At 50.1% G+C, this 26,040-nt stretch overlaps 1 protein-coding gene across 4 annotated transcripts in view; it reads right to left on the reverse strand.

Moving 5' to 3' along the window:
• Positions 1-1,121: 1,121 nt before the first annotated feature.
• NRP2 (neuropilin 2) overlaps positions 1,122-26,040 on the reverse strand; it is a 90,261-nt gene continuing 65,342 nt past the window's right edge. Inside the window, exons 14-17 of one of the 4 annotated variants that reach the window (XM_087732207.1) lie at positions 24,271-24,367; positions 21,880-21,900; positions 5,258-5,326; positions 1,122-4,590 (exon numbers count right to left, since the gene is read on the reverse strand). In XM_087732207.1, coding sequence (XP_087588333.1) covers positions 4,337-4,590; positions 5,258-5,326; positions 21,880-21,900; positions 24,271-24,367 — 441 coding nt within the window. In that variant the 3' untranslated portion in view covers positions 1,122-4,336. Of the gene's footprint in view, positions 4,642-5,257; positions 5,327-12,464; positions 15,914-21,861; positions 21,901-24,270; positions 24,368-26,040 lie in introns of those variants that run through there. The other 3 variants (XM_009462369.2, XM_087732209.1, XM_087732208.1) reach the window with 3 other exon arrangements.

The raw sequence follows: 26,040 nt of genomic DNA on the forward strand, positions 1-26,040 counted from the left end.
GCAGTGCCCAGGGCTTGATGGATTGGCTCTTGTTTGTCAGGGTGCCTGTAAATAAACAAGAGTTTCCATGCTGTAGGTTCAGCCCCACTGCTTCTCCAGTCGGCTCCCTGCAGCCCTGCACTGGCTCCTGGCCAGCTGGTGCAGGGAGAGCGGCAGGGTGCTGGAACCCCTGCAAGATGCGAGGCTCACCCTGCGCCGGGGCCACCATCAGGGTGGCGGGACAAGGTGGAGAGAGGGTGGAGAAGACAAGCATGTGGGGGGTAGGCTTGGCTTTGGGGTTTGCCACGAGTCCCCACTGCCAGATGCCTCTTGTGACACCCACGGATGTGGCTGAAGCCAAACCAGAGAGGACTTTCCTGGTTTGGTCACTGCTCGCCATTTCAGGGCCATGGGACCAGGGCAGGGGCATGCTGGCACCCAGCACCTGCATCCTGGCAAGGTGCCTGTGCTGGGACGGTCTGGCCCCCTGCACACCTCCGAGGCTGGCTGGAAGGAGGCAGAGAGGGTGCAGGTTGCTCCCTGCGTGGTGCCTGTGCCGCCACGCTCTGAGTCACCCCCAGCCCTGTGAGCAGCCAGGGTGTCCCCACAGTGTCCCCCCTCAACCCTCATCCCCCTGGCTGGCCATTACTGTGCTATGTGGTTGCACTGCAAAGCCTTGACTGCACCTTTCTGCTCAGCACCGAGCTGTCTTAATCCTAAATGATGTTTTTCTTAGCCCAAAACTGCACTCCTTTCTGGGATCACTGGCAGCACTGCGCAGCGAGCGGCGCAGAGTGGCAGGAAGGGATCTGTGTCCGCTTTTGGCTTTGTGCTCAGGTGCTGCTCCTGGGCCAGAGCAGCTTCCAGCCATCCCTGGCTCCGGGAGGAGAGGCCGTGTCTGAGCGGGAGGACATGCGTGTGCGCAGGGTCTGTTACAGCCCTGCATCACCTCGGGGTGACAGGCAGCCCGGGCTGACCTCCCCAGGAGGACGGGCAGCGCGCAGCAAAGAAGGGCGGTGGGCACGGCCCCATGCGACTCCAGCCATGCCTCGGTTTCCCTGGGGGTGTCTGGCTGCCCACAGCCCTCTCAGTTCGGTTGTATTGTTGTTGCTCCCTAATAAATAAAAAAAGCCACTGAAACATAATCTCTACCATAATGTTTATTAAATAGTAATTTTAAAAGGTTTTTATACAAATCATATAAACACAGTTTGATTTTTTTTGTTGGTTTTTTTGTTTGTTTGTTTTGTTTTTTTTTTTACACCGAAGAATCACAGTAAAAGCTCTTTAAGTCCATAAGTCCTGGCTCAGCCAGTGAACGGTCAAATACCTTGAACTGCAAACCCTGGAGAAGTTCCATTTCTGCATATAATTTCTTAATGGTTTAATTCCCATGCTCACCCCCGGCACCTTCCCACAAAATTAAATCACCCAGCACTACAGCCTGCCCGGTAGCAACATGTCCTCGCCATGGGAAGGGTGTGGAGGCAACAGCCCATTTCAGCAATGGCATTAACATCAATTTCTTTTCCTTTTTTTTTTCTTTTCTGAATTTCACAGAGGGAATTGCGATTGGCAAACCTAATCTATTTGCAGAGGAGGATGCAATGAATTGAATGCACAGACGACTTTTTTTTTTTTCCCTGTTGAAGTTACAATCAAACTCAGTTTTCTGTAGAACAGTAAAGCACCCGGCAGAGGTAAGTGAGGTATCGGCTTTGCAGCATTTTTGGCCTGCTCCTGCCTGGCAAGCGCACGTGCATGGGCCCTGCCCCGTCTGGAAGGGGCAAGCAGGACACGCAGGGCGGATGCTTTGCTGGGCCCATGCCAAGTTAGTGCCAAGATCAGCAGTACTCTCCTGCCTCAGATCAAGAGATATATTAACACAAGTCAGTCCCACGGAATAAGTCACATACACGATACATACAGAGAATTCACGTGCGTGTGCAAACACACTATTTCTGAATATATGTATATACGAACTCTTCTCTCTGTACGCCTACTAGACACCATAACGCCACCTTTTTAATTATATATTTTCACCTATTGTTTGCCTAAGTCGACTTTTCTACTGTATGGTCCTTTTCCATTCATCCTTCCCCTCACCGGTGATTTGAAGGGGATAAAATCATCGAGCAGCAGCAACGCAGCTTTGAAATGGTCTGGTACATTTCCTCTTACTGCATCTGTTTCTTTTGTAAAGTAAAATAACACCCCGGGGTATTTGTCCATGAAGAATGCCAAGAGAAATAAGGTGATTCGAAAGGAGAATCTGAGATACATTTACTGCCGTTTCTGTTGGGCGCACAGTGTGAATTAAAAAAATGAAGGCCTTTGTGTGTGCGCATCTCTGTGTGTGCGTGTATGAACCCTGGATGTTTTGATGACACAGCTGCTGGCATCTGCTTCCCCGGTAGCACATGCGTCTTTCTTACAGTGGAGAAGTCTTTTTGTTTTCCTAAAAACTTACTGTCTGATGGAGCTTTTCATGAAACACTAGAGAAATGTTCCTATTCCCACTGCACCGAGGAGCAGCTGTGGCACTGTCCGTGCTCATCTCCTCTCCAGATGTTGCTCGTCTCCCCGAACACCTGGCCTCCTCCAGGATGTGTTTGCAGGGGCTGTGCAAACTGAGCTTCACAGCACATCACACCTTTGGTGCTCTGTGGTTAGTGAGGAAAAAAAATCCATCCCCAACCCAAACTATTTGCTAGGCGAAATGTAAAATCAGGACATGTCAGGTATTTCCAAAGAGCCCCTGGAAAAGCAAACCCAACATGCTGGAAAGGTTTCTCCCTTATACATGTGCAAGCTGGTAGGGGCGATCTGTCTGTACTAAATTGGAAATGAAGGCATTGGTTTGGGTCCCAGCATTTGAACTCTTTTTCTCCATTAAATTGTTTTCATAACACTCCTCTCCCACGGCACAGTGGTAAGTGGAGAGGTATCAGCTGCCAGACAATGTAGCCAGACCACTTGAAAGTAGAAGGACCAGAATTCTTCAGCCAGGCTCTACCCCGTAGAGAGCAGTGAAGAAGAGCATTTTGCCGGGGAAGGATGAAGGCCTCACTTCTTGTTTGATACAGCACTGATCATCAGATGGAGGAAAAATACTTCTTCTAAGGCACTTGTTCAAAGTAAAACAAAACACAGCTCATAAAGAAAACTTCGGGTTTTTGCTGCTGGTCAGGAGCAGCGCAGCTTTGCTCCGAAGGGGACAGGACGGCAGCCGTTTGGTCCATTGGTGCCGACAGCGCCAGTTTGCGCCCCCCAGCTCCAGGGAGAAGGGGAGCACCGTGAAGGCGAGGGGGGCCAGTGGGCCACGGGCTGGGCTCCCGTGGCTGTGGGCACGGCTCCAGCCTCCTTCCCTGCTCATTTTCCCTCCCTGGCACTTCGGAGAGGCCTCGGTGTTGTGCCTCAAGTCAAATCCCGAGTGAAGCCCCCTTCCCAAAGCCTTCACCTGAGGCCGGGAGCCTGACAGGCTCTATCTTTTGTTTGCTGCAATTTTCTCATTATAGCAAAAAAAAAGTAAAAAAAGAAAAAGGGCAGGATCAAGAGAGGTGGGAGATTCAAAGAAAGGCCTTCCTGATGAAGGCCTCAGCTGTTGCAATCCAAGATCTGGATTTAATAAATGGCTCTTATTCACAAATCACTTTAAGGCTCTTCAGCTTCTCTCAAAGAGGTGCTTCTACACATAGGGTTTCCTTTCTAGTTTATTTCGTAATGACTTCAGAAAGCACTGTTGTTACCATCAACACTGAAGCCTGTATCCCACCTTTCTTCCCTACTAGGAGAAGGAAAGTTGAAGGTAACAACATGCTTCCATTTTAAGGACTGGGAACTGCAGCTTCCTGGACTTCGTGTGAAGTGCACAAATCCCTACAGCCAAAAAGGTATCTGGATGGGGGTCTAAAATGGACAGGGTCTCCGTGTGTGTGTGTGTTATTTCTAAAGACAGGGTGGCTGAAGAAATCCCTCAGCCTTCTCAGCAACTCACCAGGGAAAGGAGGTGGGAAATAACGATCAACATTTAGTTTCTCACATCCAAAAGGTAAACCAGTCTCCCTCACCACGTCCCAGCCACTCACATCAGCAGAAAATGAAGATGAACCAACAAACAAGGGTCTCGGTTCCCCCTCGCTCAGCACAGTCCGGTTTGCGGGAACGCCCGCTCGGTCCTGGTGGAGCGCGACTCGCTGGCGGGACCTGGCGGCAGGAGCAGCGCCTCCCCTCGCTCCTCCCACGCCCCTCGTTCCCCATTATGGCACTCAGTTCCCATAGAAAACAGCAAAAAAAGTAACACCCCGCCAGCCCACCTCACCGGGCGCAACACCAAGGGTGATCCCCAGGGCACCCATCAGGCCTCTGAGCAGCACTTCTGGTGGTTCATCTTGACCTTGTGCTTGATGCCGTCGTACAGCTCAAAGTTGTAGTTCTCCAGCGTGGTGGAGCTCCGTGAGGACAGCCCCGCGTATGAGCACGTGCAGTAGAGGAGCAGACCAGCACAGATGGCCCCGAGGAGGACGCCGAGGGAGCTCATCGCTATGATGGTCACCAGGATGGGATCCAGGGTGTAGAGCCAGCTTTTTTCTTTGTCCAGCTTTGGGGTTCCTGGAGAGTTAGTAGAGAACAGTGTGTCGTTCCTATCCGATCCAAAGTAATCTGCAGTGGAATGGGCACTTATTATCCAGGGATCACTTTTTTCCCCCCACCTTTATTCATTTCTTACTTGGAGCTGTGATGGCCTTACAAGAGTATAAGCTCCCCCACAGGTATATCTCAGCTATATTCTCTAACCCAGGTCTAGAAGCACCAAACTACCAAGAAAGTTATGTGCAAGTTATGTGCCCAAGTTTTACATCTTGGGCTATGTAAATAGCATGCTAGCATTTTACACCCACTGAAACTCTGGCCCTTCAAGTGCCATTGAGTTCAAAACTATGGAAACAATCTGTCACAGCTCCCAGACTTAATTTTCTCCATTTACAAGTCAAAATGCCATGCAAGCAGCAATTAATGCTTGAAAGATCAGTTCCACTTGTCCTAACACAAATACAATATATTGACTTTGCAAGGTTGCTTGCTGTTGAAAAAGCAAAACAAGAAAAGAAAACTAAAGTCTTTGTCCAGGCACTGAGCCACCACTTGAGTGTACGTTCTCAAGAGTGTTCCTAGCTGCTAACCCCCATTAAAGCTGAGGTTTGTGAGTAATTGTAGCGTCTGATACTGAAACAGGCCCCCCCCAGATAAATTGCCCATGTGGCATTTGGGTACCAACCTGGATCATCGTTGTCTTCAAAGTCTTGCTCAGAGATTGGAAAGTCATCCTCCATTCTTGGGAAGTTCACTAGAACAACAAAATGGGAAGCACTGTTTGTTTAAAGAGGCCTTTCGGGGGCATTATTGCCACTGGTCACTGGATTGTGAGACTGGCCAGAAGAAAGCAACAGTTGAACTACTGCAAGGCTCTTCCTCATGGAAGGAGGAAGAACTCTTCCTTTGGCCAAAATCAATGAAGACTCTTGCACACTTGAGAGAACAGGATCTGCCTACTATATCACATTTCACGACCACCGAATGACCAGCTTTTAAGAAGAAAAGAGAGTGAGAGAAAAGCAAAGAAACTGGTAACTTGAACAGCACTAAAATATTGTCATTGGTGCCTGCATAATGGCCATAATTCACTATTAACATGCTCATGGGTATTATCCTTACAACTTTGAATAGGATCTTAGTGCCTATCATTACTTGCCACTAATGCGAGATCCATTTAGCACACTCTACTTTTCATCTTTTCCCATACATCTTACTGGACACAGAGCTTCAATGACCCAGTTTCTCTTTGGGTTTCAGATAAATTCATAGTAATTTGAGGGAAGAAGTCATGTATCATCATTGTATGTTTTAATGTAAAAGCTGGTTGAAATGGGGAGAGCGGCAAATGGGTGTCCATATCTAGGCATTTATGTTAACATTTCTCTGATCCAAATTCCTTTTAGTGGTGACATTTCTTTTTATTGTTCAGCACAGATCAAGCACTAGTAACCAAATGCACATGCTGTAATCTGAGCAGAAGAAAGTTATTTTCCTGTGCAGTCTTCCTAGCATTATCTCTACTTACAATGTTTTCAGTTTTTTCCAAAAGAAAATGCCCTTTCATTTTGATCTGCTTAGATTTTTCAAAGCTGACTGTAACTTGGGGTGCTCAACTGAGAAGGCACCTCAAAATGATCAGGAATGCAGAAAATCAGGGACTACTAGAAAGCAGTAGAAGTCACACCTTTGAAATAGTTGTGGTTGAAAACATCTTGTGCAAAAACCCGCAAGAAGACTTTTAAGAGATCACATAAAACCAACCAAAACCAAAGAATGTAACTTGTGCCTAAAAAGCCACATGCAAAGAAATGATTCAAAACCTTATAAAAGAATATTTGTGCATATTTGCACAGAGATATAGGGCTGCAAAAGGCCTCCTGAATCGTCAAGTCTATTTTTTTGCTATCCCAGGCAATGGTATCAGGCAATTCCTGCCAGCGACATTTCAAGGTTCACTTCCAGAGCAGGGGGCTCTGCTGAATGCCATGCCACCTCAATACCACCTCACACCTGACTGCAGTGATTCTCCGTGCTGGTACTGATGATACTTTCCCAACTACCCATTCTTTGGGCAGAATTGTCTTTTGCCCTCCGCACTCAAAGGATTAAGGGATTTCTTTGAATTTTCAAGCGAACCTGGCAACAGGAACACACAAAACCCAACACTTGCCCCTCCTAACGATGAGCTCTGCAGCTAGTGAGCCAGGTAATTAAGCTGGCTCAAGGATGCTGGTAGCTTGTTGAAGAAACATAGGTGCACACCATCTTCTGTAAATCCTCACTTTAGCAGCAAGTTCACATGATTTCTCAACACTTCCAGAACTGACAGGCCCAGATGGCAACATCTTAGGGCTGGGAGAACTGCCTGAGGGCCTCTTGCAAACATTTAGAGCCGAACATGTGGAAAAATAACTTGCAAAGCAGTTCACACACGGAGATGTCTGCTTTGCTAGTCCTCCGTCAGAAGACAAGCAGTGAAATTTGCCATCCATGTCACCCACACAACCCTACGGAAACTGTAGGTTGCTCGAACACGAGCAAAGGTGGAAATTGGACCACAGTCTGCTCAAGGAGCCCATGTGTGGGCAAAGGCTGTTGGAAATCTTTTGCCTTTCCATATTGTAGCTCCTCTAAATTTTGTGTGAGAACAAGCCAGCAAATTGGTGCTTTTTCATTTCCCAGGGTAGCCTTGAGGAAAAAGCCAGAAAAAACAAAGTATCGGTTAATCAACACTTTCAAAAGAACACCAGTTCTTCCAGCCTGAAAGGAAGGAGCGCTGGGAAAACTTGAAAAGAGAGAACATTTGAACAAAAAGCCCAGCCCAAAATCTATATACTCTTCTAGCAATTTTCTCAGTTCCCCACGCTAATATGACTCCAAGTCCTGCTTAAATGATATCTTCCTCCTTGCCCATTGTCCTTCCTCCTCAGGCCTGTGGCAGGCCCTTATTCTTCTGTTCCCCGCACGCCATTTCATTGCTATCAGATTGTATGTTGTCACGCAGAGCTCTATGCTGGCTTTGGAAAAATACAACTCGACGTTTCTTTTTCCATACTGGGGTTTCTCGAGTCATTAACAAAATCAGCTCTGGCTGTGTGGCTGTCTGTGGGAATTGAAGCTGGTGGTCTCAGTTCAGTTCCTAGTGGAGATGATTTCCCGTCACTGAAACTAGCCTGCTATTTGTCATCAATTAGGCTCCTTTGTGACAAATCTGAGCAATATTGTCACAAGTGGAGCAGGCTTTGGAAAGTGACCCCCTGGGAAAGCAGTGCCCAGAAAAGCCCTGCAAGCTGCTGGGCAGAATGGGAGAAACAGCCCTGTGCTGTGGAGAGCTGCTTCCTTAAAGGGCAGCTTTCAGGAGCAATTTCCTTTGCATTTTAAAAGGACAAAAAATATACTGGAGAAGGGTAGACAAGAAAGTTAGGGGCAACTGTATTTGAACAGGAGGAGAGCTTTCTCCGGAGTGAAAGGCCCTTTTTAAAGCGTGTGTGCTGAATGACAGCTGTGAGCACCTAGCCGGTCACGCCCAAAAGATGATGTTAGCGATGCTGTTGGAAACGGCCAGATGCTGAGAAAAGGCTGTTATCTGTTGGATCTGAGAGCACTGCCAGCTAAAAGGCTAATTTATGGGACCTGAAAAAAGAAAGATGAGATTCTAATCAAAGACAAGGAGCAACTTAAGTACCATGTTCGTATGAACTCACATAGAGGGAGAGCAGGAGAGAATTAGTATTTGCAGAGATTAAGGAGCTTTAATGTACATCTGTTTTAAAATAGCAAGGGCAGGAGGGATTGGGACAGGGAGTGGGTTACTGGAAGGGGGGGGGGGATGTGTGGTCGATACGCCTTGCCAGGGCAGACAGGGGAGGCACAAGAGCACACGAGGTTCTCCGGCGTCCCACCACAGACATACATGTGCCTCTTGCAGGAAAGCTCTCCAATCTTGCCCAAGGCAGCTCACCTCTGCAAAGCTGAGGTCAGTGCATCATATGGACTGGCATGTACTTCCCGCCACCCCACATGCTCAATGCCAGCCTGCCTGCACAGGCTTACCAGCAGTGCCCACCGCCTTAGGCAGAGAACTTTGCACCAAGCCAAGAGCTATTGCTTTGGAGAGGACACCCAGTTCCAATTGCTGGAGCGTAGACACATTCCTCCAAGGCAAATGACCACCATCGAGAAAAAAATTGCTGTTTCTTTCTAGACTGACTTTGTCTGGTTTAAGTCCGGGCACCGAGCGCTGCCTCCTGCCAGGTCCCTCCATCCCAGGGTGGAGCTTTATCACCATGCATCTCTCTACACACAGGCATTTGCAGATGGTGGCTGCGGCACCTCTTGGGTTCTTTCTAGGTGAACAAAATGAGCCTCTCAGCAGGAGGTGCCTTTCCCAAACGATATACCAAACTTGCAGCAATTTCCAGCCCTTTTTGTTGCTTGCCCACAGCCTCTCTGGCGCAGGGGAGCCTGGCTTGGAGAGTGCCCAGGATGCACTCCTGCCATCCCTGTGCTCCTGCTCCCCACTTCCCGCAGGGGTCTGCGGGATCTGGGGCCGAAGGGGATGCACCAGGTGACGGTGGCTTGTGGGCTCTGCCACCTACCATCTTTCACTCCCCAGTAACATCTGTGGCTGTGCCTGCTGGTACAAAAGAGGGGTAGCCAACTGCCCTCTGGTCCTTTCCACAGTGGGGAAACAACCATGTGCTGCTCACTTCCCTGCAAACAGCAGGTGCCTTCCTACGTGCTCACCCCTCTCTCCTGCTGCCACAACAGCCATCTCGGCTGGTGCTACCCTGCTCAGCAAGGGGAGTGTCGGAGGTGCACAGCTGCTCTGCTGCCAAACAGCACCCATGAGGGCCTGAAACATTAAATCCAGCTAAGCCCAGGAAAACGGGGTCAGAAATTACCGCTCCCCAGCCTTGGCAGAGAGAGGCAGAGCTCCAGCTCTGCTCTGCTCCTCGCTTTTCTCCCTTTGCTCATTCCCAGCCCTTTTCTCTCTGCAGCAATAGCGTGACTCCAACACACATCATTTTGTTTTGACATAGCAGAGCAGCCGCTGTGGCCTCGCCTTGACACTGCTCCGTTTGGCGGCGGTGGCGGCGCAGCGCTGTTCCTCCGGCTGGGAGCCCCGGCGGCTGGGGGGGGCAACACGTCCCACCCTCGATGCACGGGGAAGCGCTTCTCAAAGCAGCAGCACAGGCACCAGGCAGAAACACTCCCTCTGAATCCCCCATCGCTCTGTTTCCAGCTGAAAATCCTCCTTACTTCTCTCTTCCCCGCTCCTCCAGAAACAAAGAACTATTTTAGTTTACAAAAGGGCTAAACCCCTTCCAAATTTCAAATTAAAACAGTGCTTTGGCTACAGCTGAGCATTAAAGAAAGCAAACAAGCAGCCTCTCCCCTGACCCAGCGGCCCTCTGCAGCGCGGGAACCCCGGGACCTTATCCTTAGATTGCCTCGGGGCTGCCCCAGCAGCGGTGCACCCCGTGGCACCATCTTCAAATCGGGTGGCACCGAGGAGCCTCTTGGGTTCCTTGGGCTTCCCGTACACAGAGAGGATGGGGAAGCGCGGCTGGGCAGGTGAAAACCCCCACCTAACGCACTCGGAGATGTGAAGCTGGGCTGGGCGCTTGGTGCGGAGGCGAATGCGAGCAGGCAGCTATTTCCAGCCCCGGCGCTGCCCTCCGACGCGTGGCACCCTGCCCTCGCTGCATGCATGGCAGATGGCCAAGGTGGCTGCCCAGATCAGGGACTCTGCCAAACCCTCCCCGCAGCAGCCACATCCCCCGTTGCAGCCCGACCCTTTTCCCAGCACCTCCCCGGCGTGTCCTGCTTTTGCACCTCTTGTTGGCACCGGCACAAGGCCAGGGAAACAGTGGCGGCGGCGTGCATGTGTACGGCGTTACAGTGGCGTTATACAGCATGGTTTTCCTCTCCCTCTCTCTTAGCATTGGACTACCCACCTAAGGAGCCACCGTCCAGGTTTGGTGCTCTGTGCCAGAGCTCACCAGTCCCAAACCAAGCAGCTCCTCGGCGCGAGGGCAGTGCTGCCAGCCCACTGCCACCGCGCAAGGGCTCGGAGCCGGGGGAGAAGCCGGCAGCTCTGTGGCATCCTGATATGTTTATCGCTCTCCCCGTTGTTGCTGTTTGTTTTTACAGCGGCAATGGCTAACGACACTATTCCTCAAACTGGCAGTCACGCCTGCAATCGCTGCTAAGAGCCGCCAAAGCCACTGATGGAGGAGCTGTGGCGGGAAGCCAAGAGGCTGTCCAAGCTCGCCTCGGGGCCCTTGCCTAGTGTCTGCCTGCCAAGCTCTGCTGCCCTGACACGGGGTAAGCTGGGGCTGGCCCCAGTAGAGTCAGCAGGTTTTCACAGGGTTTCTAGAGGGGCAAAAATCCCAACACAGCCCCATGCATGATCTGGTTTCTACCTCATTCTCTTGCATTCCCAGCAGAGGCATTGAAACCTGTCCCTGCCCAGGAAAAAGCCAACCTCGCCCTTACAGCCTGGGGAAAGCGGCCCTGGGTTCCCTGCACCAAGTGTCATCTTGCAGGCACTTGTCCTGGCAGGAGGCTAACCTGGCTGCATGTCTGGTCTCCAGGCTGGGTGAATGAGCACTGCGCTTTGCAGCCTGCTCCCGAGCAATCATCCATCTCGGGCACACCGACATTGCCTGGGCAAGGCACAGCACAGCCATTCCTATGGCACCCTTTGCTTCGCCAGGCCATCGCTCCCTCTTTCACAACCCCGTTTGTCACCGGCTTTGCCCCATTGCTTACAGAGAGTGCCCGTGGGCCCCCTCCCGCCAGCCACACAGAGTCGCTTTCCCTACAACACAACAGCAAGAGCAGAGATAAAAAGACTGACACCATCACCCCACGTACAACTGGGGGAGCCGCACCCTGACCCTCCCCGTGGCACGCAGGAAGCATCAGGCTTCTACCCCTAACGCCGCTCCCTGAAATATGGAGCCCATACTGCTACCCCAAAAAAGTTTACCCCTTTTTTTTTAAAGTAGACTTGTAAACGCCTGAAGTTACTTGCAGAGGAGGTTGCATCAAAATCACACTAAGTTGTATTTATTTTCTTAAACAAAGCATGCTAATTTTAGCTGCTTTCTTCCCTACAATGCACTGCAGCCCGAGCAGCACACAACTCTCCGGTCAATCTGGCTGCAGCGCACATACGGAATAATTAAACCCTGAACGATTCCTCCCTTTTCATCTGTTTACTTAACAGAATTTTTTTCTTTCTCGTTGGGAAGCCATCAGCCAGTCTCTCCCTCCCTGTTTTTTGCATGTGCATATTTGTTTTGAATTTTGCTTGGACAGTCACTGAAGTGTACAAAATGCAAATTACAAGTGTATGGGCTTTGCTGTACAATTAGAGAAAAAAAAAAAAAGCCAAAAAAGAAAAAAAACGGCATGGGTCCTCAGCTTTGCTCGTGTTTGAACAGCCGAAGCGAGGGATAACATTTGAATTCTTTTTTTGTTGATGGCCTGAATTCCTAGTAAAGCCAGGAAGTTTCATTGCAAAGCTGAGCTGTATGCCAGGGTGAAGAGTATGATAGAAGGAAAATAAATGCAGGAGGGAAAGAAAAACCTCTCAAACTGGCAGCAAAATGTATTTCACATGAAATGCGATGCTGCTGACTCCTCTAAAGGGGCAAAAGGTGCACCTGAAGAAGATGGGAAGGACAAATGCTGCAGCAGAGGTCCCTGTAACAAGCTGGGAGGACTCGGGTAGAAGGAAGGCAGGGGACACGCGCCTCTCCAAACCCTCGGTGCCGCAGCACCCGGGTCACTCCGGCGCAGCTCTCCTCTGTAGTCTAACATGCAGAGGCCTGGCAAGGATTTTACAGAAGAGGAACGCATTGCCATTTTCATTATTAATTTTGGTAATGGCTTACCCGGTTTGCGTTGGGCTTGGGGATGAAGCGCATGGCTCAGCTGAGCTGGCAGCCAAGCCAGCCCCTGGGGCCCTGGGAAGTCAGATGTCCTGTCTCCCGGGCCGGGCCAGAGAAATTCTGCATAATCACATTAAGCAATTTAGCACTTAAGCAATGTTCGCGAAATCCCCAAACAATCCTAAGTGTCAGTCCAGCAGCCCAAAACTCCCACTAAGGACTGGTACAAACGTAATGGATCTAAAAGCTGCTATTAATGGCCCGATCCTGAGTGCAGCGAGGCAGGGTGTGCACACCAGCTGTGCTGCCAGAGCTGGGGGTTAGCTGCAGGTCTGCATGCAGCAGGAACGGGAGCTTCACTTTCCTAAAGGATATAGCCCTGATGCTCCGAAAGGAAACACGGAGTTCTGAAACACCACTTTGCCTCAAATGACAGCATTCTTGTTAGCAAAGAAAGAAGAAGGAAGAAAAACCCCAGATATTTGTATAAAAATATCATCATTTTATTACATTCCACACAATACATCTTCAAAGAGTTTCAAATTTCCACAAGATATTTTTCACACACAGGCAACTGGGCAATGCTGGGGATGTCAGGGCTCGAGGAGCAGGGGAGAACTGGGAATAAAAACCTTGAAGTGACCTTCTGTTTTGTCTTTGGTGATTTTGGTTTGAAAGACAGGGTGCCACATTCTCCTCTCTGACACACCAATGCGCACTTGCTAAAGTCTATGGGGGTGAACCTGGTCGAAGCGAGGGGATCATCTGACCTAGGGAGATTGAACTGACTTTGGAAACGTGACGGTATCATCTGCTGACATGGCTTGGGCTGACCTGAAAATGCAGCAAGCGGATGCAGGTATTTCATATCTGTTTTAATTTGCAGCTAGCTGAGGGGGGGGTGGGATTTCACATCACAAACCATACGCACTGCAACACCAGTGCTGCGTAACGAGGAGGCTCACGGAGAAAGCACCCCGGCCCTGGAAGCTCCTCTCCAGGGACCTCTGGGCAGAACCGCCTGCAAGGTGACAGGAGCTCCCCAGGGTCCCTTCTGGCTCTGCTGGGACAGGCACGCCCTTGCCACCCTCCCAGGGGGGTGCTGCAAAGCTCCTGGGAGTCAGGGCCCGGAGGGAACACTGCCCTGAGCACCCACCACCCCTAACATGCTCACGATGCCAAAGCACCCTGGGTTTTTCTGCACTCCCTGCACGTTTTAGACGCTTGCTGCTGCAGCTGAGGGGGTCCCGCTGAAATCTGCTGAATAAATGGCATGAAGGGCTGAAACAGGCTGCATGAATAAATGCAGGGAGGGAGGGGAGTGTGACACCCCCATCGACAGAGATCCCCTGGGGAGAGGGTTCCGCTGCAATAGGGGCCGATACCACGTACGCACAGCACCGTTTGCATTTCCATTTTTTCCCCAGACCAAAAGGAAGCTTAAGACTGCAGGGAAGTTAACAGAGCTGCTCGCCTCGATGCATTTTATGCAATATTCATGGGCAAAGGAGGGGTGGGGAGCACTAGCAAGTTTAGGAGGGGGCAGGGGATCTGATCACTCATCACAAATGAACACAAACAAGATGGGGAACCTTGCTCACTGGAGGTACTTTTTTTGCCTGCAAACAGATTAGAGTTAACGATTCAAACCACTTTTGCATGTCATCATTCAGTAATTTATATAAGGCATTTCCACTACAATACGCTGGGCCATTCAACAGTCGGAGGCATGTTGGAGGCTCCATCTCGCCTCCCCGGTTAAAGCAGCAGCAATAGCTAGGCCCCCCAGGCGTGCCTGCTAGGCTTTGCTTGCTAGATGTTACTGACGCTTTAAGAAGCAGAACATTAGCAAATGCAAAACTAATTGACATTCTAGAAAGTCAACTGGCAATTTTTATGATTCAGCAGCTATGAATTGGGCAGAGGAAAAAAACCAAACCCAAAACCCAGAAAGGGGAATTATACTTGTCTCTTGAACATTTCTAGCAGAAAGACAAGGAGGAGCCCTCTCCCCCTTCCCCGTGTAAAAGCAAAACCATCAGCACCCAGAGTGAGGATACTTACAAAATAAATACACCTTCAGTTCTCAAGAAACTACAGTATTTTAGCATCCACCTTAGACCTGCCGAAGTCTATGTGTTACCCTAAGGCTGGCTTTGACAGATACAAACAAAACATTCATTATGAGCTTCTCTGATATAAGGCAACTTTAAATAGATTCACTTGCAGGTGGGGGAAGAGGAGGGTCCCCCCCTCCCCTTCCAAACAATGGCTGTGTTATCATGTTGGCTGCAGAAAGAATAAGATGGAGAGATCTTACTTTTTGGACGTCTATGAACCTCTCTGGATTCTTCTAGCCATCTGAGGTGGACATTCCTACTGTCCAGCCTGGCCTCTTCTTCTCATTTTGCACCCGAGACATTAACGCTATCAAACAAGAAACCCAGCCAAAGCTAGATAAGGCAACAAAAAAGCATTGCTCTCTTCCCCAAGTAAACAAATCAGGGTATTTACCATAAATGTGTCCCAGACCTTCCAGAGGGGAGGTGGGAAGGGGGGAAAATTTAAAAAAAAAAAAAAAAAAAAGCATTCCCTGTGCAAGTAGAAGCAACAACAAGCAAATTAAAAAGGGGCTGTTCCTAAATATACATTCAGTCAGTCAGACGCAGGCACTCCCATGCACACTCGCATACACAGATTTAGCACACACGCGCATGAGCCGCACACACAAGCTTCCAGGCTCGCCATCAAATTTCCTTGCAGGTTGCCTACTGGGAGGAGAAAAAAACAAACCAAACAAGCCTACCAACAAAAAAATACTCCCCAAACAAACAAACAAACACAACAAAACAAAAAAAAAAAACAACACCCGACACCCCAAGAGTCCTCGAAAAGTAATCGAAAGGGAGCGTTCACTTCTGAAGTGAAGGGGCGGTGTGTCTCTTCTGGTGATCCAAGATGCAGCATTAGTTTAGAGTTTGTAAAAGATTCGGGGAGGGCTGGGGGGACGGAGAAGGGACGGAGATGTCTAAGAGTTCACACGTATGCTAGGTAAGGAAAAAAGTGCAAAACTGAGGCAACGTATTTGAAGTCTTAGTTTCTGTCTGTCTGTCTGTTTTGTGTTTTGTTTGCTCTCTTGTTCCTGTTCGGCTCTCAGCAGCGCGAGCTGGGGTCTTGCTCTAGTTTTATGGTTAGGGTGGGCTCCACGGCCACGGGGGCCCCGTTGGCATAGTGGGAGGTTTTGTAGGTGATGGAGTGATCGCTCTTCTTGGCCGCATAGCGGAACCGGTGGTAGTGGAGCACAAGGGCCAGCGCGACGGAGACCAGCACCACAACAGCACCTCCGGCGGCAATAACGTAATACCAGTAGGCTGGGATGGGCTGCACTGACACCGTGTCCACTGTGGGCTCGGTCCCTGGCAGGAGGGTTGCCCCTGGGGAGGAGACACAGAACAGGGTTGCTAGGTGGGAGGCATGCAGACGCACAAAAAGAAACACACATGCTTTCAAGAGTACAGCACGGAGTAACACGAGGTCCCGGGGCCGCCTCCGGATGCGGGGTGCGCTCCTGGGGGGAGCACAGCCTGGGGTTTGCTGAGCCCGCATATTCAAGCGCCTTTTTCTTCCCTTTTTATTAATCAGGCTGCCTGGATCGCAACACAAATTCCATATGCACGCTATTATTACTGTTATTTCTGGCATCAACAAATGTTTTTTTCCCCTCTTTTTTTTGGCCTTCTCCAGATCAGCCGCCTGGTTTTGTCTCCACATGGCAGATGTTGTGAAGCAGTGACAAAACACATCACGTTCCTAATTGGAGGAAGAGCGTAATCTCAGATGGCCAAGGAAGTTACTGCAGAAGACTGGGAAAGAAATTACAGGGAGAAACATTTGTTGTTCTTATGGAAAAGACAGAGAAGAAGAACTCTGTCCGAAAGTACTCTGCACACAGATCTGGTCTCACTAGGTGCCCCATTCACGACTTACAGATTTCCTTATTATTTTTTAAAGCAAGAAAGGATGGTTACCATTATTTACATGGCACACGCTGCAAAATTCAACCCAACGCTCACATAAGAAACTCATGCTCTCTGCAGCTTAAGCAAGCCAGGACTATGAATTCATGCCAATAAAGCATACACACCCAGGGAGGGATGAAGAAGCACCTGCCTCCTTTGAATTCAAGGGCAAACAGCACCCAGGCTCAGCCCAGCGATGGTTAACCCTTCCTACTCTTGCAGCTGCAGCGTGTTGGAAGGCAGGGCACGGCTGCAAGGCGCTGCTCCTGCTTCCCAGGTCATCCCAGGACAGCTCGGTGCACATCTGGTGATCAGACATGCGTAAGACCTTACTGACAGTCCGCAGAAGCATGCACGCACACGCGCCTCCGGCAGGCACCGAGGAGCGCCTGTGCCTGCGCTCAAGCCCACGGCCCGAGAGCAGCTCTGCGCTATTCCTCCTGCACACGCTGCTCCCACCTCCCCAGCTCCGCTTGTGGGGGCGAGCTGTAAATAACTCGGGAGAGATGCACTTTTGCACCACATTTATTTACTGGCTACTTCAAGGGGGACAAAGTCCCTGGGAAAACTCTCCAAAGGGTTTGCTCTGCCACTGGACACGCTGACCCCCTCACTCTGCTCGTCCTCTCCTCTTGCCCCTGGCCCACTGGCGGAGGGCAGCCCCCGGCTGGGTGCCGGCAAACAGAAATTTGGGGTGTCCTGCAGTTTGGTGTCAGCATATCATTGAGCTCTGCGCTAACCAAACTCCAGCTTGGTTTCCTGAGCAGGCTCGGAGGATGCCAAGGGGAAAAACCAAAACAGTGCAGGATGCACCGGGCTTTGCTAGCAGCAAGGGCATCTCGCAGCACGGCCTCTGCCCTCCCCTCCAAATGCTGCCTTGCCAGCAGAGCCATCAGCTGGCAAATTTGGGATGGCAACAGCTTATCTGCTGCTGGTGGCACAGGAGATGTGGCAAAATGATGGTTCCTCTGCCAGTCACAAGGCTTTCCTCCCATCCCCCAAAACCCAGGTGAAGGGAATAAAAATAAGAATGAATACTGCACCCAGATGCATAGCTACAACAAAAAAACCCGCTCAAAACCAAGAAAAAAAACCCCCACAGACAAGACAAATCCTGCTTTTACAGAGCAGGAGGCTGGGAACCACCCACATATTTGTCATTGTAGGCAAGAAATTCGGATGTCTTGGGAGAAGCCTACCTGCCAGATATGCCGCCCTCGCCCCGTCTCACCCCAGCTGCCCCTCACTGCCAGGAATGGGGGTGGCCCTGTCCCCCCTGCCCCCCGATGGCACCTGGGGAAGGGGGTGTGGGCAGGCTGGGCTGTGTGTTGGGGGTGGTGAAGGCAGGGAGCAGGCAGCAGACAGCTCTCCGACCTTCTTCTCTACCTTCCCTGGCCACCCTGGCATGGGGGAACGAAAGTGGCACATCCCTGTGCCTCCCTGAGCAGCTGCTGCCCCCCACCCGGCTGCACGGGGGGTGGCAGTGTGGGACACCCCATGGGGGCTGCTGCCAGCCCCCCACCGGGGTGAGCATGTTCAATACCGCCCTGAGCTTCACTGATAACCCGCTGCTGTCTCCCACCACAGAGCCAGCTGGCCGAGCTGCCCCAGACCTGTATGCATCCCACTGCCATCCCCAATGGATCAGCAACACCTCGCCTGTGCCTGACAGCACCGGAGCGCGGGACTGACCCCCGGGAAGATCATGGCGCTGCTCACTGTGCAGAGGCCACTTGTGTTTACACTCGGTGGCAGTCTCTGCTTACATAGCGCCTTGCTCCAGCGAGAGATTTACAGGCGAACAGCCTCTCACACCACCAATATGCACTGGGCCCCACTGGTGGAAATCACGGTGGGGAGAAGGGGCCAGGTGTCAGGGATGCTGATGGCTCCTGAGCCTGCAGGGGAGCCGTGCCCCCCTCTCAAAAACAGAGGGGAGGAAGGTTTCCATGGACTCTTGATGGCTGTACATTGCCTGGTGCAGGGCTGGGAGCACAAAGGGTGGGTCTGGCCATAGAGGAGCACGTGCCATGGTGCCCAGCCTGCACCCCCTGCCCTTTCCCCGTGCACCTCTGCCCTCTGCCTGCCTGGGGATGGAGGGAGGCAGCGTGATGCACCCCAGATGATCCCACTTCTGGGAAGGATCCCTCGGGGATCTCAAGGTGGCTGTGGGTTCAGGACAACCTCTGCTTGGCTCTGACCCACTCCAGATGTCCCTGTGCAGCAGCCAGAGCTGCAAGTGTGAGGGGTGGTGCAGAGCCCCTCCTCGGTCCCCGTTTCCGCACCTCGCAGCCCTGCTGAGGAGACAGCAGAAGTCTGGAGAGTTCATTTAGCAACAGAAGTCATTAAGGAATCACACTCAGTTGTCTCTAAGCCCTAACGAAGCCAATTCCCAACATTAATGATTGTTCTTTCTTACACTGTCAGCCACTAAATATAGCTGCCCATCCACTCAGCACACAGCGTTGATGTTATCTGCTCTGTTTTTACTGGCTCTGCTGCTCTCTGGAAGTTTTCTCTTATATCAGTGGAAAAGTTCTCTGCTCAGGGAGATGGAAAAAAACATCCATCTTCTTAACTTAATAATTTTTCCACTCCCCTTTGCCTTCCACCACACACGCACACATGTGCACACACACACACACTTGCCCTTCCTCATTTATTCACTAGGGCTCTCGTCTTAATAAAGAAATGCCTCCTGCTCTTGCTGTCGAATTTGTGGGTACTGTGTTTATGCACGGCTTGGGACATCGGTCAGTGGAAACCTGTTTTAATCCCTACAGAGTGGATAATTTCATGTGGGTGTGCTGCTGCACTCACACCTCCAACCTGGCCAGGTATAGCCCCCTCCTCTTCCCAACAGGGAAGACTCTACAAGGACCAGTTTTAGAGCTGTGTAGCAGAAATCAAAACCTAAAAGAAGCAAGAGTAAAAGTCATCTGGGGAAAAAAAAGGAGAAAATCCTTTCCAGAGAGCCTCCTAGAGGGCTGCCTGCCTTGCTCTGCCACTGCCGTGTCACAGCTCATATTCATCTCCAAAATCACTGACATTAACCGCTGTGGACAAGCAACACAGCTGGACTTTTCACAGATGGCAGAGATGAAAGCGAGTATTACACTCACTTAATCTGAATGCCACAAAACCAGTGTCAGCCTCAACCCCTTAATTGCTACCTGCCATTTCTCCAAGAAGATATCCCTGTCTTGATTTCAGGATACCCGGTGTGGGAGAATCCACCAATCCCAAAGGAAAATTATCCCCACGGTTTGTCTCCTCACTCTTTGGAATACGTCTCTTATTTTTAGCCAGGTATTTATCTAACCCCTTGCTTCCAGCCACTGGTTATACGTTTTCGTTATGGGTGAGATGCATCAACTCTCAAATGCAGCACAGTTTAAGCACACTTGACTGGTCTTGTAAGATCCCGACCCACTAGCTGAAAGATATTCCACCCACACAACTCTATTTGTATTATTTGCCTTGTGATCCTGGAGCCAGTAAGGTGCATATTTTCAGCTTTGCTCCCAAGCCAGGAGAGGAAGGATTTGCTATTATATTTAATGGCATCTGACTTTTCAGCTCATCATGTAGTTGCAGGAGTGGGGGCCATAGAACATCTCAATACTTCCTGCACAGTCTTTCCTCTTGAGCACCCTTTTGTGCTAGGATGTCCTCCAGGGAGCTAGCAATGGGCAGGAGCCCACTGGCACAAGCTGGCGAGCTCGCGTGTGAAGGGCTGGTGTGCCTGCAACAGCATCTGCCTGTGATGCTCAGGACCTCACTGTGCTGGGCACAGCAAACACTGTCAGCTACCCAGCCAGCGTGTCCTGGGGAATACAACAGGGAAATGGAGGCATACAGGCAGCAGGGCATGGGATGAAGGGCAAAAGAAACAACATGACTTTGGGATAGACTCAATGTGAGAACCCAGAATGAGGTTCAAACTGAATATGACATGCATGTTACAAGCCCCAAAAGACAAGGATGCTGTTTGCAAAATAGGTACCAGACCAGGCCCAGGAGAACATAGAGAGATGGTGTAAGTGAGGAAGGGTCATGAGGCTTTAACTGTCAGCTGAGAATATTGCAGCAGCTTTTCCATAACACCACAAGCCTGAGAAACAGATGAATAAGCAGCCTACAAACAAGCAAGCCCAAATTCCTAGTTGTTACACTATGGGTATGACTGTAAAATACAGTGTTACGCCCTGTGCATGTCCCTCCCGTTGGTAATGCTCCACAGCCTGCCTCACACCCCAGGGACGGAGTGGCGCACATGACTTCAGTCTCGGTCTCTACTTTTCCTTTACCGCCACAGCTCCCACCACACATACCTGCCAGAGACAGTTTTGCCCCACACAGAAATGCAGCTGCTTCTAGGGTAGAGCCCAGCCATATCTTACAGCCCATGAGCAGAGTAGGGGATGGGAACAGTACAGACATCATGTCCAAGTGAAAGCAAAGGCTGCATTGACCGAACTGGTAAAACAACTTTCAAAGTTAAGGGGAGCCCCAAGTCTGCTCTTCATCACAACAAAACCCCCAGATGCATTCCTGAAGAGGCAGGCAGGAAAACAAAATCCAAAATCAAATCAGGGGAAAAAAACTCTCAAACAGACTAATCTGATCTTCCCTGCAAAAGCAGATAGCTTTTCTCACCCCAGAGCAAGACAAACAGCATCCCCACTGACTGCTCAAAGAGCGAGGCGGTTTTTCTGAGTTCCTCACCTTTTGTCTTACTCTGTAGGTTTGATCACAGAAATGCCAGTTTCTATCCTTCAGGCTAGTATTAAGCTATTAAATGCACCATTTCACCTTGTTTTCCTTTTATTGACTGTCACCTTCAGAGCTCCTCATGGCAGTTTACTCTCCCACTTCTACCTCCCAACTCCCTTCCCCTTCCAAGCAGACTGGCCCCACCCTCCTTTGCCAGCAGCTTCAACACCACCACTGCCAGAGCATCTATAAGCTAGAGAACAACCTTCCCCCACACTAATGTAAGTCATTGCCACCTCATTTCACCTTTAATTGCCTACTGTTTTTTTGTTGATAACTACCCTTTACTCCTCAGCCTTCCCATTTTGGGCTCAGCTGCTCTTCAGGAGGCCCGGTGCCTCGTGATGGCAGGTTTCCTAATGCTATTCAGCCCCAAGACAGCGGGACTTGTCTGTTTGCCTGCTCCCTGTCACCTAGCAGGAGTCAGAGGGTGCCACCTCCTGCTGCTGCCTCGGGGGAGGTTTAGCACACGCTTGCCATTTCACTTCTCGGAACATTTGCTGTTCGTACAAGCACGCACATCGCTTTCCTTCAATGTAAAAGCCCATGCCAGCAGAAAGAAACCACCAAGAGAAGTGCAGTTTTACCTGGAAAGTAGTTCTCACCTGGGAAAGCTGTGATGGGTTCTGCAAAGGAAAAAAAAAAACAACCTAGTATTAGAGAGGGGAATATTACACACAGGGCCACAATTCATGTTTTTGTTGATTTGCAGTGGCCAAGCAGAGCAGGCGTGTGGCTGTGCCCCACAGAAGCCACTCGCTGGAAACAGCGCGGGCTGCTAGCCAACCTCACCAGGATGGGGGGCAACCCTGCCTCAACGGAGGAGCAGCCAGATGCAATAAGCTTCAACTCAGACACAGACTTCAGAGAAAAATATGTCTGAAGTTGAGGGTCATTTGGATTCAGCTGGCTGGCCTGAGTCATCCAAAGACAAAGCCCCACCTGGCCCAGTGATGAAACCCTGAAACCCCCTAAAATTTCCAAGAGCAGTTTGGTTTCTGGCTCAACTCTGGCATTGTTATTCACATGGGAACTGTGTTACTTCTGGGCATCGATGCCATACTCCTCTCCATCTCACGGTGCCAAGAAACAACAGCAAGTGATATTTTTCTTCTTTCAAGATACTTTGAAGTAATCTATTACAAATTACTGGATCTGAAAAGCAATAATCAGTACTTATTACCGATTACTTTCTCACAGAAGCAATAGACTTCTGATTATTTTTAGATTACTTCTGCATTATGCCTGTGAGTCACAGAAGCAGACTCTGGCTGTACTGAGGGCTATGAAATCATCACTCAAGTTCAGAATGTGAACTACACATCTGTCAAAGGAAAAAATTGTTGTGACTTATTAGCGTTTTTTCACACTAAAAAGGAACCAGATTACTTCCCAGGATTACATTTGAAAAAACAGTAGCCTGTGCTGGATTCAGCTATTCTCATGGCCCTGACAGAGAGAGAGCAGCACTGTATCTCTACCATTTCATTATTATTTTGGTGACATCGGAAATGACCCATGAGTTATGTTAAAGTTTGCAGTGGAAGCCCTTTGTTCGAAATGATCTGAAACAAACTATCCTTATCAGTTTTAAGATTCCCATTCAACTTCCTAGAATGGGACAAATAATTTTGTGTAGCAGTTTGGTGTTATTTTTAGAGCTGGCAATGCTTGAAACTTTATAATTTATTAATGCTTTTGTTTTGAAATATTAAGCTTTAGGTTCATGAGCCCCAAGATACAGTAACACTGGAGCTAGGTGAATTGCTGAGCTCAAAAGAAGTTAGATAGGAAATGCTATTAGTGTTAATCATCAGTCTTGCTTCTCTTTAATGCCATAGAAGGCAAGGGATTAAAACACCACTGTCAAGCTTTAAATACAGGGAATTTGACATATGGAGTATTAGCTTCTTTAGCAGATGGGAGACCAGCAGAGTTCAAAGCATCAAAGAAACTGGGACCGACGGAGCTCAAGAGCATCTCTGGGGCAGTCCCGGTACTCTGTTCTATTATTAATGCTGGTTCCTACACCATCTTCACCATCGCTTGCCTGCACAGGGTGGCAAGTGACATGACCAACCCTTCCCAGGCACAATTTGTCCCATGCCTCCTCCCCTGAGACACACCACTCGGAAGAGAGCGTCCGTCCCGCTTGGGTTAGGAGGCACTGGGATCCTCCCCCTCCTTTGGTGGGGGAGAGGAGAGCAGCTTCGCTGTGCGGGGCCTTTCAGAGCCCAAAGGGAAGAGAGACTCTGTTTCACCTGACTTCTTCCACTGACTTCAGCATGGGTCGGACACTTTGCGGGTGTTTAACAGTGAAACATGCCTCCCCAGGTCACGCAGAAGAGCAGCGCCTAGCTACTGTGGGCAGCTCTCAGCACAGATCCCACTAATTGAATACTGCTGGTCCCATCCTCAACTGGGATGGCTCTAAATCCACATCCAAGCTAGATGGAGACCAGAGCCATCAGAGTGCCTGCATGGGTGCGCCAGCTAGAGGAACAAGGCAGGGCAATAGTTCCACCAGCAAATTGCTAAAACACACTTTTTTCTCTCTCTTTTTTTTAAGTCCTCTCTGTCTTTCACATTGAATGAATCCACCTGGCTTTTGGCCTGGTTTGGGGAATGGTGAATTCTAGGACAAAAATTTCTTTTGTTATTCTGTTAACATTGCTGTAAAACCCCTCTGCTATTTTATTTCTTATTAGAGAACACTCCTTTTGAACTCATTGGCCCCTCTATGTGTGTAATACTGACTGACAGCTGGTTTCTTTTGTCCAGCACTTTCCTTTTAAATTTGGTGTATGTCCTTATCGCACAGAATACTCCTCGGTAACCCTCAGCTGCTCTTTCAGCTTTGCGCAGCAGAGACATGTGCTTCCTGCCTTTCACACCCAACACGGTCAGAGCCCCCGTCCCTCAGAGACTGAGACCCCGTCATTTCTTTCACAGGCAAGGAAAGTCCCAACGCCGGGGCCGGACACAACAGCACGTACCCATGCAGTTCTCCAGCGGGATGTCGGTGCCTAGCCGGATGTCATCGAGGGCGAGCTCTCCTGAGTGGCCGTTGCGTATAAATCCCTCAAACACAATCTGTGAGAGAATGGGACAGAAATGTGAATGCTAAGCTGGGAGGCAGGAACCAGCTGCTGCTCCAGAGGGAAAGGGCAGGAGATCTGCTCCTGGCATTCCCTGAACACCTGCGGATGACCTGAGACTAGTCCTGCTTCCTTGCCCTGCCTCTGCCACCCCTACCCCAGGGAAAGCTGCTCTGCAGGGATGGGTTTGGCAGAAGGACTGTTACCTGGCCTGGTAGCACTTGGCTTGCAATTTGTTCTTGCAAATGTCTCTCTCATGGAATAAAGACTCAGTGAATCAATGTTCAGCATCCCAGGCCACCCTCCAGCCCTTGCACAAATGATGCAAGTGGCATAACACTGACTTACAGCAGCAGCAGATTTGGCCTGTGGTATTAACTGGACTATGATCAGAAAAAGGAAGGGAAGGACACAAAATGCACAGCTACATTAACTGTAAAGTGCTGTTCCCATCAACATTACATAAGAAGTATTGAAATGTTAGAGGAGAAGGGTCAATTTATTCCTACTTAATCACAGGCAAAATATATTTACAAAAATAAATAGAGTCGTTAACTCTAAGAACTGCTGAGTGGAGAGACTGGCATTATTTACATAATGACGCTGTTATTTAGCTAATGCCAGTATATTCACATTTAATGCACAAAGTAGTCAGCCAGCGCCTATTATTCTTATCTGTAGGCATATTGCATTTACTGGTATTTTATTAAAAAGCCAAACACACACAAGTAAACTAGTCATGCAGCTCTGGTGCAAAGCTTTTGCTTTCTATCTCCCTGACTGCTCTCGAGGGTCCAAATAATTTCCTAGGGCTACGTATTTCACAAACATCCTCTCCCCATTTTAGATGCCCCCTTTCTCTGGGGTGGCTGGGCAGCCTGATCCTATGCCTGCCTGCAAGGAGACCTCCCTGAAGGGCCAGGTGTCTGTCTGAGCACAGGACAGAGAGTCAGAGCTGCTGGTCCCAAGCGTGAGCCATCAACCCATGCAGGAGGCAGCAGTTTGGAGGGGTTAGTGGCCTGAGAGCAGCAGCACCCTGGGTCAGGGTCGGGGCTGGGAGCCAGCCAGACCAAGGCTCCCTGCTGGGGTGGTCGTCAAAGCACTGCCTCAGGCCTGCAAGTGAGTGTTTCCTTCTGCTTTGGAGGGTGCTGGATGCCACACTGATGCTTGTTAACAAGTGACAACAGCAGCCCTGGCTCCCTGGCAAACGGCGCACTGCTCGGACGTGCTGCTTGGAAGGGCTAACCATGCCAAAGGCACTCCTGGAAGCAGCAGCCTCTCCGCGGGGCGCTGGCATGGCATGCCAGAGGGGCTCAGGCAGCTGTGGTGAGCAGCTCCGCTCCCTCCAGCTCATCCCTCCTCTTCCACTCATCTCTTGACAGTGGGACTGGGCCTTGATCCCACAGCACTGCACCCAGCCCTGTGATCTGGTCTAAAGTATCTGAGAAGCTGATTCACAAACGAACCTGCATTTTCTCTTCCTTCTCCCACATCAGCACTTGCAGCCGAGGCTGGAGAAGGGCTGTTTGTTGCCTACCCTTAAGAGCTGGCCGTGCCCCCTCCCAGCTTCCCACTTCTCCTGGCTGCAGGGTTTGGGTTTGCTCCCTGGAGCTGCGCACCTGCCTCTGGTCAGATGATGATGACCCTGAGCTATCTGATGACCCTCAG

The sequence above is a fragment of the Nipponia nippon genome, unplaced genomic scaffold (genome assembly GCF_047370975.1).
Source record: "Nipponia nippon isolate SJK-2023a ecotype South Korea unplaced genomic scaffold, ASM4737097v1 scaffold_5, whole genome shotgun sequence".
Lineage (NCBI taxonomy): Eukaryota > Metazoa > Chordata > Aves > Pelecaniformes > Threskiornithidae > Nipponia > Nipponia nippon.